Genomic DNA, 19,084 nt, shown 5'->3' on the forward strand with positions numbered 1-19,084 from the left:
AGTATGTTTAAAAAAATGTTCTTGTTATCATTTTTTGAAATAACCGATAACCCTGCAAATCTGGAAGGCAGATATACAAGAAGAGGAAAGCAGGGAAAGAAAAATAAAAGCAGAGATGTGGCTCTAGACCAACAAAGAAACAGATCTTTTGTCTGATGAGAAAAGTTCAAGTCTTCAGAGGACAGGTAAAAAAAAAATCCAGAACCAACTCCCAGGAAATTTGATAGTGACCAGGAAACAAATTTGCTCATAGTGGTTCTAGCAGCAATTCTCCCAAAGCCCTGGTACAAACAGAATTAAGTCCTAGCAGCACTCCACATCTCTCACAACTGGCTCTTTGCTCTGTTGGACTCACATGCCTTCTACATGCTGTCTTATTAAATGGATTTTTATAATCAAGGAAGACAATACAGTATAACAGCTTCAGCTTATTAAAAAGAAATGTGTGAGCAATGACAGAATAAGCAGAGCAGAATCATTTCCCATAAGGAATTTTTCAGCAATGCTAACTCCTCCAAAATGCATGCTGCAGACAGAAAAGATTCATGTACTGGAATAAAACCACCTCTTGCACAGAGCTGTGTAAACATTACATGGAAGCAAGCAAATAATTCACAATAATTGCATATATGAATCACAAACCCAAAAAATTTAGGCCTCAATTTTTTAAGTTATCTCAGGCAGATGTATCCTATGGTAGTGAGGAGACCCACTGGTATGAGATTGGACATCAAGATTTACTGCAGGTGCAGGCATCTACTCCAAAAAGAGCAAACTGTAGGACTGAAAGGATGAAAATCAACTCACCATTGCTACTGACCAGTGCTCACTCTTTGTAAGGGAACCTTTCAAATTGAAATAAAGGGAGTCAGAACCGGCCTCACCACTGCACAAATCTTAAAAAAATAATAGTGTTTACACTAAATTTAAGCACTGCATAGGTTTTTGCTGACCTCCTGTGAAGACCAATTCTGTGCTTAAACAGAAACTTAGGATGGAAAGTATAAAAAAAATAGAAGTCTGTGGGATGTGAGTAGTAAAAAACTTTAAAGAATAGAGCTTGAGTACAAGAAAAGTTACTGGAGAGACTGAAGAGCTATTTCATTGGAGGGAATGAGTGTAATCATGAAGAACATTAAGATGGATCATTACATCTGAAATAATGAAAACTCAAGGCTTAGTCCTGGGACAGAAAAGAAAAGCAGCTTTCAGAAAACACTCCTATCCTTGTAAATGTACCATATAAAAATGCATATACACTTTGATTTAGTCCTTGAAGATTAGTCCTTTAGTCCCTGAAGAACCTGATTTTTCAATTCCTGTTGTAAGGCAGGAGTAAAAGCATCTCACTTTGTATTGCTGCTGTTCTTTGGAGCACAGGGCAAGTGAAGACATTTCTTTACCAACAGATACAAAAATCTGTTGTACATAAGAGCTCAAAAATTAGAAGCTCTCATGGCTAAAACAACCAGTATTCTTACCCAAACGTGTGTCATCAAGGATACAGCAAATATATGGCTAATAAGTCTGATTTCATGGCAACTTGAACAGTTTCTTCAAAACAAAAGCTTTCCCCCTACTCTAAAAATACATAGCTTTAAAGGGGATCGCAAATCTTATGCTACAGTTGTTTACAAGTGTATATGTTAATCAGTAGCATTTTGTACCAATAATTTAATCAGAATATCACAAAAATCATCAAATATTTCTTGATGTAGCAGAAACAATTAAAAAAAACTTTAGTTCAAACCCATAAATGCTATTTCATTAAGAAACCATAGAGGCTCATTTAATATAATCTTCCTTTACTTAGAATTTGATGTTATGGACTTCTAGAGTTGGAAAAAATTGAAATTACTACGGACAACTTTAGTTTCACACAGATGTTTTACACAAGACAACACAGTCCATTTTAATTCTGTTATTTAGTCTAAAATGTTGCATTTTCTCAGAAGGGACTGATACAATCATGCCGAGGCCAAATTACAAAGCCTGAATGTTAACTATTTTTAAATTCTTCCAAAGCTTGTAAATGCTTTTAGTTGTTTATTTATGATAGCACTATGCAGTGACTCAGTGTTTGTCTGATGAATGCTTTAACATTTTGCAATTTTACATAGTAATAGCAGTAATCTACATATAATATTCCTAAGGGTTACTTCAATTTTAGCCTTACAGGTCTTGTTTGGAAAAACAGCAATAAAATTGATTTTGGAGTGAAAAGATGGAATGCTGATCATTTGAGATTAAGCAAATAACTCCTATTCCTATTTATGTTGAAAAGATACCGTGTGATTTTACTTCCTTTTGAAAACACCTGGCTTTATTTTGACAGTAAAATATTGAAAGGAAAACCATACACAAAAAACTAGAAACTCTTTGCAAAGGGGTGGCAACCCCTTACAACAACCATAGAAGTTCACATTCCCTGGCCACTGCTAGGTGCTTGCTAGTTTCATACATCAGGAACAAAATCCATGACCTGTATCAGGAAAATAGTAGGGAAGCAGAACTGAAAACAGGACACAAGTAACAAACTGCACAGAAAGTCCTGGCAAGGATTAGTGCTTGCCTTCCCTCATTCCTACAAAGTCCCTTTGAGCACATAAACTCTGCTGGGGTTCAAGATCCATATGCTCTCAGGGGGTGCTGGCTTCAGAGCCCAAAGCAGAAGGACAGGAGGAAAGGAAGAAGGCAGAGGCAAAGCTCCCATCTGAGATACTGCAAGTCACTCTGCTTCTGGCTGCAACATCCTCTTTCGTAACACTGCAGGGTATTTTTGCTGCCAAAACTATGGACAATAAAAATACGGCACATCTGGCACCAGAAAGGAAATCTGGAACCTAAGGGAAATTTTGTTTGACATTAGCATAAGGGCATGACTTCATTATGTATCTATGCATCCTCAAGCTTATTCAACTGGATGTGGAAAAAGAGGAGATCTGATCTCTGTCTATTATGTTAATGCTCTCTAATCACCTATAGCCATTTAATAGCTCCCTCATCACTCTTAAGTCTTACTGCTCTCATGTAGGAGTAGGTTCATCTCTAGTAATGAAAACAAAGAACGTAAGAGTCAACACACAGTAACTAAAAATTTCTCTGTCAGTTAATTTTCTCTGTCCCTTTCCTTTCCTCAATCAGCTTCTGCTGGTGCACTCAATTTCCTCCCCCCCGCATCACGCCGAGGCAGTTCATGGGGGACATCAGAGAGCCCTACCTACTGCTCCCATAGATGGGCTTGATAAAACACAGATACATTTCAATGACTTCTTTTCAGACCTCGCATCTAGTTTACTTTATTGCAGCTTACAAAAGCTGCCACCATTTTACAACCACAGCTGTTGGTTTCATGCAGGTCAAATCGTGTAAGATAATACAGAAGAGAGCTATTGTAAGATTTTCTGACAGGCATCTGACAGAGAACAACTTTTGCACAGAGCTTGGCACAATGTGTAAGCCCAGCTGGGGCCTTTCTGGTGGACAGTGATCTCTCTGTCATCTCAACAGATTTTTGATAAGGTGTTACACAGGGTGATAGATTTAAAAGTCCAACACAATGATCCCACTTACAAGTTTCCTGTTTTTTGCCTTTCCTCAGGCTTTAATATTACAGTAAGTAATAAGATGCACAACTCGGTGGGAAACAGCCCGAGAGACCAGAAATAGTAAGCAAAGCATGTAAATGTTACTTTTTATACCCATATATATTTTCTACAAAGCAAAAGGAATATAGGCTTTTCCCATCACATTCCCTTACCTCCAAGGGTTCATTTTTTATTAGAAAGGCACTCTAATAAGCACTTAAATCTATGTTTAAAAAAGCCACTTACTGCATTAAATGCATAGAGATTAAGGAGAATTCAAACTCTTTCAATTTCTTAGGAAAATTACAGATTCTCGGCATATTCAGATGGCAATGGGAAAAGATATGTTATCTTTGATGTAAAACTATTTCTACTAATCTGTGTTCCAGTATTTGTGTAATCAATAGTAAGATAATCTCTATATACAAATTTGGAGTATTTATTAACCTGTACTATTAGAATTTTAGGGTGATAAAAAATGCTTTCCTTTTATTTCAATTTTCTCAATTCAGGTTTTAAACAGTCCTTGCATATCTGCAGACTGGAAGTTATTGCAAGAGGAGTTTTAATGTTAGCTGCGGGTCTAAACCAAAATAAACCTGAATTTTGTAAAGCCTTGACTTGGATCAGGACTTAGAATTTGAGCATATTTGTAAACATATTTATATTGATAAGCAATGGTGAGTTATTGAGGTGAAGGTGCATATCTAATAGAAAAGGGGAAAATTCATGCTGCACTGAACAGTTAACCTAGTACAAGTCAATTGCACAATACACCTGTACCAGTTTAATGGCAATTATGCAACCAACTATTTATATTCTCAGGTAAAAGACACAGATAAATCTATATCCTTGAGAGAAGGAAAAAAAGAATCAATAATTGCACTGTGCCATTCCCAGATTTGCTGCTGAAATTGAAGAAGAATATCCATATGAGGATGCAAACTTTAAGAAGGTTTCCAAAGACTAGACCTGGGCTTTACCTGGGCTGTACTCAGAGACATCATCTAGCCTAGGAAATTTTCATGTTCATTTGCCTACCCTGATGTACTGAAGGCATTTTCATGTGAGCTGCAGAATGCTGATATCTCCTGTTGAAATATCAGGACTTCAGCTTGCTGAGCACTGCACAGAATCACACAATAATTGAGTTTGGAAGGAACTTCTGGAGACTGGCCTTTCTAGCCCCCAGCTCAAGCTGGGTCAGCTATAGCACTGCATTTACACACAGCTCCAGTGCAGCAGCTCAGTGCCCAAGGCCAGGGTTACAACTGGTCACAAGTCAAGGACATGCAAAGAATAGAGAGTTTGCTGCCTTATGTTCAGAACACTGCAAAAACTCACAATGTTTAGTCTTACAAGAGTTTTAATTATACTGGAGGGATCTGTTTGCCAGCATTGTGAGGTTGACTGCCAACTAATGCCTGCTCCGAGCCGTGCGGAAGGGCTGCCTCGGCAACATTTACCATTTATGGTGTTTAAAGACCATTCTGGCTCACAGGCTAATAACTCAACTGAGCTGAGGAGAATGCTTAACTCAAAAAGCTCTGTGGGAGCAGGCTCAGAGAGAGAGAAGCACCAGATTCCACTAAAACCTCTCAAAACAAGACTTGGGTTCACACACAGATCTCGAGCTTGAAGAGAGTTTCACATCCTCAAATGTTTTTGGTGTAAACAAATCCAGCCATTACTAAATCTTAAGCTAACAACTATAAAGTTAAGAGATTTTATGAGGCAGAAAATTTATATGAAGACACACATTTGTCTTTCTGTAAAGTGTCTTTGCCTCAGGCCTGAGGCACAACATTTTCTGCGAGTTTTTCGAAAATTCAAAACTTGATTTATAAGGGCATAAAAATGTATCAGGCCTTTATGTTCCTGAGACATCTAGGAACATTTCTGCTTCATTAAAGATCTCAGGTTAGTATGGCATTTTGCAAACTTAGGTCATGAGAACTACATGTTCAATGACCTAGCAATGTTATTTACACTTTTTTTTTTTTTTTTTTTTTTTTTTTTTTGCAGTTATAGTCTGTTTTTTGTAAATGGAAGATAAGATTTAAGAGCTGGGACAAGTTAAAGTCTGTATGCTGCCCTTGCATGACACAGAAAAACTATTAACCTAAGACTGACAATGCCCTAAGCCTGTACCAGTCAGAGTGGTTGGGGATATACAAAGGAGACCAAGTTCCACTTTATCTTGTCTGGAAATTTTTATTTTACTCTTGGCTAGGCTTCCAGCCCTATCCTGCAGCTCCATGTATGCTCCTTCTTTCCAGGGTCTTTCCTCTGTAGAGGATGCCACCAGGTCAGCCTTTTAACCTCTTTTGCCAGCTCAGTTTGTTCTGCAACAAACTGAATTGTTCCAGCGGAGCAGTGGAACAGGCTCCCCAGGGAGCTGGTGACAGCACCAAGCCTGCCTGAGTTAAAGCCTCATTTGGACAAGGCTCTCAGGCACATGGTGGGATTCTTGGGGTGTCCTGTGCAGGGTCAGGAGTGGGCTCGATGATCCTGATGGGTCCCTTCCAACTCAGCATATTCTATGATTCTGTGCAACTGAGATGGCACCCCAGAAATCCCACTATCAAAAGGCTGCACCTTTTGGTGCAAGGAAGAATCGTGATGTGGGTGAACAGTCAGAATAGAATAGACTGTCTCAGGTGAATGGGGTCTACAAGGATTATCTAGTCCAGCTGCCTGACCAGTTCAGAGCAGACCAAAAGCTAAAGCCTGTTGTCTGGGACATTGTCCAAATACCCCTTACACCCTGAGAGGCTTGGGGCGTTGATCACCTCTCTAGGCCTATTCCAGTGTTTGACCACCCTCTCAACAGATGATTCCTGATATCCAGCCAGAACTTCTGCAACAGCTTTCAACCATCCCATGAGTCCTATTGCTGGATTCCAGAGAGAAGAGAACTGCACCTCCCTACCTCCCTCTCTGCTTCCCCTCCTCAGGAGAAAGCTCCAGGAAGAGTGCAGGGGTCAGATACAAAATAGATGTCTGGGTTCATAGCAGACCACTTTGCAGTTAGCAGACCAAATTCCTCCCTGACAGTCTCACTGGAAGCTTCTGCAGCCAAAGTGGTGTTTGCTTTTGCCTTCAGAACTGTCTGCCTTATTAATGACTTACCCTGTTTGCAAGTTATTTACATCAAGTAATTGCTCTTTTGTCACTGTCACAGACAGCATCTCCATGGAAGGCCTGAGAGCCTGTATACCTACCAAATACATTTATAAGGCAGTTCTGCTGTCCACTGCTAACAAATTCCCCACCATTAGATACCAGTCTGACAATGAGAACTTCAGGAAAGGTGCCTCACATACACTAGATCAAGCCAGGTCAGCTCCACAGTGAAAATATGCATTCTACTGAGGCAGTTCTATTTCACATTCACATGTATAGTCTCAATTCTTGTGTGACTGCCCAGGTAGATTTTAATTTAATAGCAGGGAGTTGTGATGTATGGATATACCAGTTCCATTAGAAAAAACCTGGGCAGTTTCAGCATGAGCTGAAATGCAATGGAAGCACAGTAAGAACAGGCAATCACATAAAGCACATGTGTCCCTGAAGATGCCACTGATCTAAAGAATTACAGCCCCTTCAGTCTTTCCCTTCTCTGGCAAATCCACACTGGCAATAAAATTAGTTATCCTGTGGTAATATTAAAACAGTTTAGCGCCTCTCTTGGGAGAGAAATCAAAAGGACACTGTACTAAGAATGCTGTTAAGGAATCCCTCAAAGACAAATAAGACTCAGATTGAGAGCTAAGAAACCAAATTTGATGTTAGACTAATACAAAGTGGAAAAAAGAAAAAAAACACAACAACATTGAATTTCTGGGTATAAGTTGGTGTTAGAAAGGTATTCTAAATCAAAACCTGTTTGGCATTTAAGTCCGTAAAAGATAAGGTAGCTCTAGTATGGCATTGCTTGTGGTTAGTTTTCTCTCCTTGATTAATTTATATTAAAAATATTTTGAACCAAGACACTACTCTGAAAAAAAAAAAAAAAAAAAAAAAAACCAACCAAAAAAACCCAGAGTCTTGTTGGAGTTCCCGTTAGCTAATCCACAGCAGCTGCTCTTGAAAACATTCTTTGGGGTAACATCACACCCCTGCTTTCAAAATTACGCAGGCATATATTCAGTGAACAGGTTTTATATGTATTTTGATGACTTCCAGTTTTCAGCTGAAACTTAGAACAATATAGAATTTGGCAATCCAAGCTGGGACAGTTTGCCCTTTGACCAATGCAGGGCTGTTCCCTACTGTTATAATAATCATCTGTTTTCTGTTATTCTAGTACAAAATAATTTAATGCTCACAGTATTTAAATATGTGTCACAGTTGATTTAAGGGTAAGTTTTTTATTTTCTTTCTTGTCTTTTAAATTATTTTTTTCTGTCAGCATCTCACCTTTTAATTTCATTTATAAGAAATGCTAATGCAATTTCTGGCATTTAAATTTTTCTTATTCTGCATGCACTCATCCCTCATTTTTATCCAAATTTGGTTCCCCTTTTTATGGAAATTATTTATAATAAGAAACTGTCTTTAGAGTGTATTTTTTACATTGATGGCACATCTTCTATCACTAAGAGCTTTCACACATATTTTCCTTTTGCCTTTCAGTTTTGGTTTCTAGCTGGCATTCTGTTCCACATTTGGTCTTGAGATCCTGCAAGAAAGCAATTTAAAAAAAAATAACCCCAAACTTAGAAGGGTTATATCTATTGATAAACCATACAGAGTGCGGGACTGAGATCTTTGGGGCACTCTTGGAAGTTTTGCAACAGAGGTTTTTTTTTGACGCTTATGACAGTTTACCTCTGACTTTTCAATGCAGTAACAAAACCCCTCTCCCTTTCACTTAGTGCTCTGAAACCAATTCTTACACAGACAAGTGGTTCCACCCAGCTACTGGTCTGGAATGCTTTTGGACACTTAATAGGACTAGACTGGCATATTTTGTAAAGTCATCTCCAGTCACTTATGCTTGAAATAAAGCAAAATGCTTTCAAATAAGCAGTGGCTTTGATAAGCTGTCACAAACGTTTCAGAGTGTTGGCAAGTAAGCGTGTTCTTTGCTTACCTTCATCAGAAATATGGATGTCAGAGAAACAGAGCTGTGACCTCCCAAAGAGAGGCTGCTTATTGCAGTGATAACCTTCTTTAAACGATTAATGTCTAAGAAGGGTCATTCTGAGACAGAAAGAAAAACAACCCACGACCTGAAGAGAGCATTTCTCATGACTGAAGGAAAAGATTCCTACCTGAGAGGTTTTCTTCCACCTGGTTATATTTTATGGTCCCACTCACACCAGATGGGAGAGTGACAGGAACAAAACAAACTGGTTTTTCAGACAGCATCTCCCTTTGCTGCTCTGATAAACTGGTTGCAGCAGGGACTGTGGCCGGCTTTCAGGTGGCTTTAATCTGCTCGTCCAGTGAGCAATGAATGACTACAGTAATCGGCTTGGAAGGGCTACAGCCTTCCCAACATAGACACTTATGCTGGGGAGGCTGCACTGGGAAAAAAAAGCATGAACAGAAAGTGGTGGGGGAGAAAGGGGAACAGATGTAAGTCCAGGCAAATGCACTGCTGGCAGGGAAAGAGAAATGAGGTCAAGAGCTAATAAGCAGGAGCAGCACTATCTGCTGAATAGTGTTTGCTTAGTATTAGGCCTGTATTAGAAAAGAAACAAACAAACAAAAAAACAGCAGTGTGCAGAAAACAAGCATCAGCAGGAATGTGTGGCTGCAGGGCATTAGAGCCCACAGAAACACCGTGGCTGCCAGCCTGCCCTGCTGCTCTCGCTGCCCACACCTCATGTGCTCCATCTTAGAAAGAGCCAGTGCTGCTGCCTGGGGCAGGGAGGCTGCAGACATCTCCAGGAGTGTGCAGTGGGTCAGGTATTTTGTTTGTCATTTACTGCAGAGCTGCAAGGCAGAGGACATTCTCCTAGGAGTCCCAGCAAGTGCTCTAGCTTGATACCATACCTAGAGAAAACTGGGCCAGGCAATCACCTACCCCTCTGATGTGCAGAGTCTGTTTGCAAAATAAAAGAAGCTTCCCACATGCAGTATTGATGAGGTTTGGCACAACAGAGCCCACACTCTTCCCACTCTCCCTGCAGTCCATAATCATGTGTAGCACACCCAGGCACTGGTGTGAATGTCAGGTAATTAAATATCCCTTTGACACATTTTTGTACAGGTGGACCTGATCTATAACTCCTTGTCAGTGATTAGTTAACTGTCAGACAACCACATATAAGAGGGCTTATCTCAGGAATGAGGCAGACCTGGAGAACTGTCACCATTCCTGGGAGCTGGCCTTGCCTTCCAACCATACCAGTTACCATCTCCATCCGTCTTGCTTTTATACTCTGATTGTCACAACCTCAGCAAAACAGTAACACCAACTCACTACACATATACATCCAGAGTAAATTAACTTTTCCTCACCTCAGTTTCCTATTCATCAAAAACTGATTAAACTATTCAATCACCCTGATTAAAAATTATAAATAAATTCATAATAAATAACTTTATAATTTATTCATAGCCTGATTAATAAATTCATAAATAAACCTGAGTATCTGCAATCCCCTTCAGTGTATAATCACCATATATTTCAGGTGACCTAAATGTACCCTGGATTTTCGTGTTGAGCTGGTTAGTTTGCTTTTTTTTTTAAGTAGGATGCCTGGTGTATTTCAAAATGGCTTGTATACCTATTTTCATATCATAGGACAATAAGAAAATTGTAATATGAAATGTGAAAATATGAACACCAAATACAAGAGCTTGGACATACAATAACAGGAACAAATCAGTTATGTACATGTTGTTTAAAAACTTTAAAAATAAAATGTGCATCAGCTCCAAAGCCTCCCAAATTCTGATTTTCCTTTGTGTAGAAAACAATGCATAATAAAAAAATCATCCTACATTTAGTAGCAAATGGTACCAGTTCAGGAATAGCTATAATTGTTTGAATAACACTGAACCATGTTTCTCACCTCTCAGGCTTACATACTTTTACCCAGTGCACCCCACTCACTGCGAGGTTCAGTTAGAAATAATTCTCATGGTGAAGACATTTGTTAAGCTGTTTTTTCTGCTCAGTCTCTGTAGTTCCTCTCTACCCTGTGTGTCAGCTTTGAGAAATTGCTGACAGAGGGAGGACAGCTGTCAGGGCTCACCTTGTCTGCTTAGTCCTTTCCAAGGCCCAAATCAGCTTCACCTTGATTAACTTAGTTTCTCCACTACCTAATGGATCTACCCCAATTTTCTCAGCCTTCAGATCACTTACTTAAGTAGAGAGATCTGAAGTGATCTGAATATGGTAATTTCTCACTTTAAATAAGCAGAAGACTGATGAATTTGAATTTTTTAAAACCATTGCATTTCAATATAAATCGCATCCATATGAAATGTGGGACTTTTTTTTTTGATACAGTGCCAAAAGCCTCCTACAAACAACTAAGGTACCTTCACTGTTTTCCATACAAAAAAAAAGGAGTAATACTGAGGCTGCCCAGTGCTAGACAGAATTTATCCTGCTTAATAATAAGGAAGAAAAAGACAACCATAAATGAATCTGAGACTGATGACTTAGAAGGAAAGTTATGCCACAATTAGCTTAGCTAATTATCCAGGGCCCAATGCAAATCATGCTGAAACTACTGGAAAAAATCCCATTCTTGTATTTAACTGGACTTAGAACAGTAACCCTTTATTGGGCAAAGGACCTTTAAAATGTTTCCTACAATAACTTCCTTTCACAAAAACAAAGTAATAGACCATCAAAAAGGCAAAGAATGCACAGAAGTTGATTAGAAAACATGGTGTGTGGTTAGATAACACCTGTAACCTACTAGTAGATAAGGATCATCTTGTACTATTCAATTCAGATGTGAATTGAACAGTTTGACATTCACTAGCCTTGCTGCTAACTTTTCTGAGTTATGTGTGAGCTGAATTTCATTTAGAAAAATAAAATTGAATTTTACTGTTAAGAGAGGCCATTCACTCCAGGTAAAATTTCCCCAGTGATCAGAATACATACATCCCTTCATGAGATCCTTGCTGCAGTAGAATAGCAGAGCCAAAAATGGCAGTATGAAGTGAAATGTAGACCTCGACAGAGATGTGTCCAAGGACCACAGAAGCAAGTTAAGGAAAAGCTGGATTCTGAGACTGGTCTGATACTGATTATATGCCAAGAACATCCATTCGTTCTTAGATTAAATATGGCTTACTTCTCACATACAAAAGGAAAATATTTCTCTAATAATGAATGAACAAACTGAGCACTGCAGCAAACTTGACATCCTTAAATCATCTTGGAGACAAAAAGGACCTAGGTAAGGATGGGGTACAATTCAGGAATAATTTTACAGACTTTATTTCAAAAATCAGTGTTTGGTCAGGAGAGGATTTTTTAAGTTTTCTCCCTTTCTGCACATACAACCATTTTCTGTTGTAATCTGTTTGCACAGGCTGAGCAATTAGAAAAACCTTAGTAGCAGCATTCAGAGACTCAGAGAACTCTAATGCAAGAAGCTTTTGGTAGAGATTCTGATGGAAAAATATACATAAACACATAAGAGATTTGGAAATTAGATTATAAATTTGGTATTATTTTTGGCAGAAAAGTCCACATTGATCTGAGTTTTGGGGAAAGTTACTGTAATCCTCATGGCCACAGGGACACGTTTTAGGGTAGAAGGCAGGATAGCTAAAACTGTAAAAATATTGAACATGTAGTTTGACAGCCTGTCATGTATGTTCTTAATTCTGCTCTTATTCTTCCCCCTCCCTACGCCATGACTCCTAGAAAATAGAACGGGATGCAGATGAGAGAAACTAACTCCCCATGATGGGGGCAATGCAGCCTTCCAGCCCCAGACTCTGTAAAGTGCAAGAGGAATCCAACAGTGACTCCATGGCCTGAAATAGCTCAGCAGAGCACACAAGCCCAAGGAAAAGCTCCCATGTTAGCATTGCCTGTCAGCCCTAAAATAACTCAGAAATGTTCTGTAAGAGGGGACCGTCCCTTTGGTTTCTGAGTCCCAGTCAAGGAACAGAAAGCCTCAGGTCAAAAACAGCTTCCTTGAGGTGGACCACTCTTCACTGGCCTTTAGCTAATGCAGTTGAAATGCATCAGGATAATCATAAATGATAACTTTGAGAAAAGATTCATTTCAGGTTTATTTTAAATTGATGTTTTCTTACTTCATGTAATTTTTCAGGATGGGAGGGTGGAGAGGGGATGACTATATTTCCAATTTGGTGATCAAGAAATTAACTCATAGGTTTACCAGATGACTTTTTTTATTTATTGTTTTTATTTTAACCTTGTCATACAGCATAGGTGCAGGCATAGCACTAAAGAGCTGTAGACAAATACCCCAGAACACTGGTGAACAAAGACAAATCTTGAAATCCCAGGGATCAGGGTACATTTTACACCAAACTGAATTTACAAATTTAGGGAAGGCATTATTTTGTCATAAACAAAAGGAATAGTTCCCTTGGCAGCTGTCACTCAGCAGTCTGTTGGACAGGCAGTGACAAACTCTTATAACTTTGGGGAAAAATCATTTGCAGGTGAAAAATACCAAATACAGGCTTGTTTGTAGAGGGAGGGAGAGGCAGGAGGGGATAATCTCCAGGCCATGAAACAAAACACCTGAATAGACTGATGCCAGATGAGATTGAAAGAATAAAGACCATGATATTGATGGATACTACCTCACTGTTGAATTTATCAATGGAATTCTGTCACCTCTTCATTTTGAACTCTGGTCTTTTAGAATGTATTTGTTGACATTCTAGTACAGAATTATGGCTTTCATGAACAAATCAATTCTGTCAAATCAGTTCTTTGCCAGATTTCTGAGACAACAGATCACCTCAATTGCTTACTACAATGTTCTTCTGGTACTTTCACTACCAAAATTCCACTTATTTAGAGTTATCTATAAGTTAGCTGATAGATGCCTGTTCAGAGTTATATCTGATAAATCCTGGTAACAGAACAAGAATATTGGCATTTGCTATCAAAACTGTAGTCCCTGGCATTGGTCTCTGCTCTGCCTTTCAGGAGAAAGGAGTAGCATCTACCTCCTCCCTGTAACATTCTCTGAGGGCTGATATTGGTGGTACTGCAGGTATTTTTCTCTTTCAGCTGTCCCAGTCCTTTCTTGCACTGGTAAACCTTTTCCAGAACAGCCTCACTGCTCTGTACACAAAGCCCTTGGGAAGGTCAAAGCACTAATTCCTTTTTCTGAAACGTGGTTATTAGTTTACACAGTGCTTAAGCACTTAAGTTGCACATACCTGTAATGGGAAGAAGAGGTACCCAGCTGACAAAAGCTTGGAAAAACATGGAATCCACTTACAATCACCTCTGTTAAGGATCCAAAGTTATTTCTGTTTAAAAAGATTGTGTGATTGTAGTAATTACAATAGTCTGAGATATTCACCTTTGACTGTGACCTGAGCACTGCAAGATGCCTGTCCTGTGTTGTTTTCAGCCAGACAAGTATAGATTCCATCATCTTCTGGTAGGGCATCTTGGACAGTCAGTTTTGCAACTCCGTCTTCAAAACTGGAATGGGCATATTGAATTGGCTGGTCTGCAGACAGAAAGGAAAAGAATTGACTTAATACATCAGCCACAAATTTCCAAAGCACTTCAGCTTTCAGTGAAATCTGGATGCCTAACACCAGCCAGCCTATGAAAGTACAGAGCCAAATCCCACTCTGTGCACAGCCACTGCTCTCTAGTGACTACAACCAGCAGCACCCCCAGCACAAAGCACAAAGTGTTTGTCAGACAAAGCTCACCACCAGATTCACTGCATGCTGCCTTGAGTAGCAGCAAAAGGATAAAAGGTTATTTTGGATTCTCTTTGAGATGGATAAGACCAGAACTGTGTGTTTGCTTTAGACATGGTCTCCACCTTGTAATTTGAAAACTAGATAAAATGCAGAAACTAGATAAAATGCAGAGAAAGCTAGATGTGCAAAATCTCTTGGGCATGGAGAAGCACTTAAAGTCCTCCAAGGGTTTTTTTGTAGTGGAAAACATTCCAAGAGAGACAGTAAAATCTGTAATGGAGCCAAGAAGCTGACTTACAGAAGCAGTCAATCTACACTACTGGCCAGTAACAGAAGGGTGCAGTCTCATTTATGGAGATGTGACTACTAAAGAAGTTCATTTTAAGAAACTGCTTCCTTGAATTGGTTTGACATGCTTAAATATCAGTATAGATGGCATAAAGTTATCTTGCTATTGTTTCAGGAACTGTCATGAGTCTCAGCCTTACTTTCTGAAATGCTTCTGCAATCTGTTTTCCCAATATTAAATAGTTTCCACTACTGACTCATCTTTGGTTGCTTTCCCAGTGTATGCAATACTTAAGCCAGCCTTATACCTGTGCATAAACATCATGCTGGAAATAGAAATCATGGTCATCTAAGAGAAGAGGATGAGAAATTGTGCAGGACTGATCTGAAGATGTCTGTTGCTCAGGAGTTTGGGGTCAAAAAAGATCAAAATTTATTTCATTGCAAAACAATTTTAAAGGACACAGCTCTGGGGTTTTTAAGAACCAGGTCTGCACTATGAGCAGGATAAATTAAATGAGGGGACAGATTTTTCTCTCATCTCTGATTTTTAAAGGAAGCCAACTCAGAAGGCAGTTATTATCTGTGCACTATCTATATGCATAAACAGTTTCATTCTGAAATACAAACATCTGCCAAAATCAGCATCATCCAATACTTGCATATATTATAAAATGTGGTAGATGATCTTCATCCTTTGCTTATAAGCCATCTGTTAAGTTAGTAAATTTTCTATTGCATGAAAAGTTGGGGTGAATATTTAATCAACTACCCAGAAGAATTTTAGAATGAAAGCTCTCCAACCTTTGTCCCAGGTCACATATTCTTATTATTGGCTCCTCTGAGCTCATTTTCACTCAGTCACACACAGACTGTTGGAACTATTACACTAAACCACAGCGTTTCTGCATGTGGGAATAGCACTACATTCAAGTACGTACAGGCTGAGCTAAAGCCCAAGCAGACAAAGCTTTCTGTTAGAGGACAAGGGGCACTGGACTGCTTTCCTAGTCAGAATGTCTCACCTGACAGGGTCCTTGCCTGGCATTTTGACATTGGAACTGTTAGTGGTGACAAATGATGCTATGATGCCATATCAGAAACACACCCAGGATAAAAGCTGCACCATGAAAAGCAGCCTTTATATTTCTGTTGTAGGTAACCAGACGAACAGGGTAAGTGTTCTGCATGGAAAAGCAAAATGTGGACTCCTTTACCATATCCTCAAATTTAGCCAGGGCTCTTTTTCACTTCAGCTCCCAACAAAACTGGCTACTTTTTAGCATTATTCAAAAAATAGTGAATTCACTTACAAAACAGCCTTTTCATTAGACTCCAGAAAAGAACACAAGCACATAAGCACTTAGGAATAACCTGCAGCAAGATTCTAAGTTACGTCCACATTATTTTATATTTTGATGTAATAAAAACAACTCTCCCAGTAGTGAAATGTTCCCTTCTCCAGAGGCAGAACAGTCAAATCTTCAGGACAGCTTGGCAGCAGGAACAATAACAAAAAATACCTTTCTTTTGGCATGTTATGCCTGAAGAAAGGAAATTTTCCCCTGGCCCATTTATTAAAAGCTTTCTGGACAAATCACAAAGCTATCCTAAAACCAAACACTACTCAGAGAATTGTTATGCTAAAGTCATGGTCATATTGTTCTTAAATTCAGCAGAAAGAGGTTCAATTAAACTTAAGAAGAAAGAAAACCCACACAGAAAGCAATATGAATAAAAAGTTAAAACAATCATACACTCCTTATTCCTGCAATTGAACAAGAAGTTAACTAGAAAGAATTTTAAAAAGATAACGTAAATTGGAGTTACACACTGAAGTATTGTCACCGAGAACACACCCAAAAAGTTATTTGTAAGGCTTTGGTGAGGCCAGAACTAAAACACAGGAATTTTACTTTCAGGGAAAGTTCAGAAAAAAAATCAAATAAAATGTAGAGGGAGAACAAAAGGAGAAAAGAACCATCTTGAAAAAGTTGGGAAAAAAGCTTTAATGGTAGATTTGCAGAGAAGAGCAAGAGCTCGGATGAAACTCATAGTTCAGTCAGGTAGCTCTTATTTGTGCACTCTCTATGAATATGGAAAAACTACTCATCCTTACAGATGGTAAGTAGTAATTACAGACAATGCAGAGTATACATCATCTATTTTTTGTCTCACTTGACCTGAAGGAGAGGTCAACCTGTCTAACGCTTGGAAAATATTTTGAATTGGTATGTAGTCACAGCTGGTACATGGTATCTAAAGTAGTACTTGGATGTAACATTGTACAAGCTGTTGCAAGGATTTCAGTTCTCAGGTGGTGTGGATTCCTTGGAAACTGGGGAAGGCAGACTGGACGCCATGCAGCCTGTTCAGTGTCCAGGGATGGCCAGCCTGGAAGGGAGCAGGTTCTGTTGTTGCCTTCCTTTTTTTTTTTTTTTTTTTTTCTTTTTTTTTTTTTTCTTTTTTTTTTTCTCCTTTTCTTTTTCCTTATTTGTTTCTCAAAGCAGCCTTCTATTCCTGTTTCTTACGATTGATAACTTGGTCTTTGCATTCATTATTTCACCAAGATGTACATTCTTTCCCCACTATTCTGCTCAAATTAATTCTGGTTTGGTTAGAAGACAACTTGAATTCAGTATTTTCTAGTGAACTTCACACACCCTGTTCCATGTGATTTTTATTTCTGTGGAGTTCTGCAAAAGTGCTGTATTTTGAACAGTAGTGGGATTGCTCACAGCATATTGCTTTATTCTCTGTCCCAGTAGAGTTCAGTTGTGAATATAAAAAGCTTTATATGGCAGACAGGGAGAGCAGATGCTAACACACCTTTTTTTTAAAAACAGAATTGGTCTGCCTGCCTCCAATTATATACTGTGAATATACTGTTTTCTTCATGTGGCCAGACGATGAAAGACTCTACCATGTCATTTTGCCAAAAGCACTGTTATGTCTGCTTGGAGTAATATTTCACAACTTTCTCCTTTATTTGATCAGGGATATAAATATGAGGAGTTTGTAGTATCTAGCTTGGTGGTAGACAGGAAGGAAATGTTTGCATTCAAGTGGATATCACAACAGCCAGTTTGATCCTTAAGTAAAATAATAATCCTAGGAGTGTACATGGAATTATCAACATTAAACAACTGTTTATAATCCTTTCACGTTTGTATCAAAATGGTATATAAACAGCTACATCTCACAGTCCTACGCAAGACAGAAAAGCATTAAACTACAGTGAAATGTTTCAGCAGCCTGGAATGAAAGTCATGTGCTTGTGTCTTCAGAGTAATATATGATGGGTCTAATTTTTATTATTACGAGAGTTTCTTGTGCTTCTGTTACGCAGACTCATCACTGTCTTTTGATTTAAGAGCAGCGTAAATGCACTGACTCTCATAGAATCTTAATGGTTTGAAATCCAGCTAACAAACAAAAAACCCCACCTACACTGTGATATTGAGCCAACTGCAGTCAGAAGCTTGGATGCAATGTGAACATGATTACGATTACACCCGAACAGGAGCAGACGTGAATTCAGCGAGAAGAAAGGTCAGTATAAAATAAACGACCTGAAAAAAGGCAGGGGGGCACAGTGCATCACAGAAACATGTGGCTTATTTATCTCTAGGCTTTGTTTTTCAGGAGACAACAGTGTTCTGAGTAGAACACAGCTACATAAATGGAGACCATATATCTGTGCCTGATGAGCTGTAAATCATTTGAAAATCAACCCAAAGTCAGTCATCTGAGACAGGAAGATGCTCTGTATGTGAAGATAACTGAATGTAACTACATCAGTCAATGTCTAAGGGAGCACTAAGAGCAAGGGTACCTTGGAATATGAACATGAAATGACTGACTCAGAGTTGCTCCTGAGCTGCAGGAAAATTCTTGACCAGCCAAACAGAGATTCTACTCACATCTGTAAAGAAGGAATTTCAGCATAGCCTTCAGACAGAGAAACAAATGATGTCCAATGGGAGAGTGTCAGAACCTTTACTCACATATTTTGTGGTGTAAATAAAGCCCTGGCCTTTCTATTCTGGACATGGAGTTATTGGGAAGAGGAACAGCCCAGGCTGTGGGAACATACCAATCTCAAGGTCGTGATTCATTTGCCCTGCCACCTTTTTCAGTTATCCATTTACTCTGAATAGCTAAAGGAAAACAGAGATCATGTGCAAATAATTAATTTTAAAATAATCCTGGAGCAAACATCTTTATGACAAAGTATGCTACTCTTTGTTTATAACCACACACACACATACAAAGATAGATAGTCTTGGAGAGTCTGAAAAAAAAAAAATCAATTGCACTTCAGGAGTAAAAGAGGTGATCAAGAGTAA

General features: G+C 38.9%; 1 protein-coding gene across 2 annotated transcripts in view; it reads right to left on the reverse strand.

The window, feature by feature from the left end:
* The window catches only part of MYLK (myosin light chain kinase), a 197,044-nt gene that overhangs the window by 84,010 nt on the left and 93,950 nt on the right, over positions 1 to 19,084 (reverse strand). For both annotated transcript variants that reach the window (XM_053947695.1, XM_053947696.1), the window contains one exon: positions 14,090 to 14,242. In XM_053947695.1, the coding sequence (XP_053803670.1) occupies positions 14,090 to 14,242 (153 nt within the window). The remainder of the gene's footprint in view (positions 1 to 14,089; positions 14,243 to 19,084) is intronic.

Source organism: Vidua chalybeata, chromosome 7 (genome assembly GCF_026979565.1).
Source record: "Vidua chalybeata isolate OUT-0048 chromosome 7, bVidCha1 merged haplotype, whole genome shotgun sequence".
Lineage (NCBI taxonomy): Eukaryota > Metazoa > Chordata > Aves > Passeriformes > Viduidae > Vidua > Vidua chalybeata.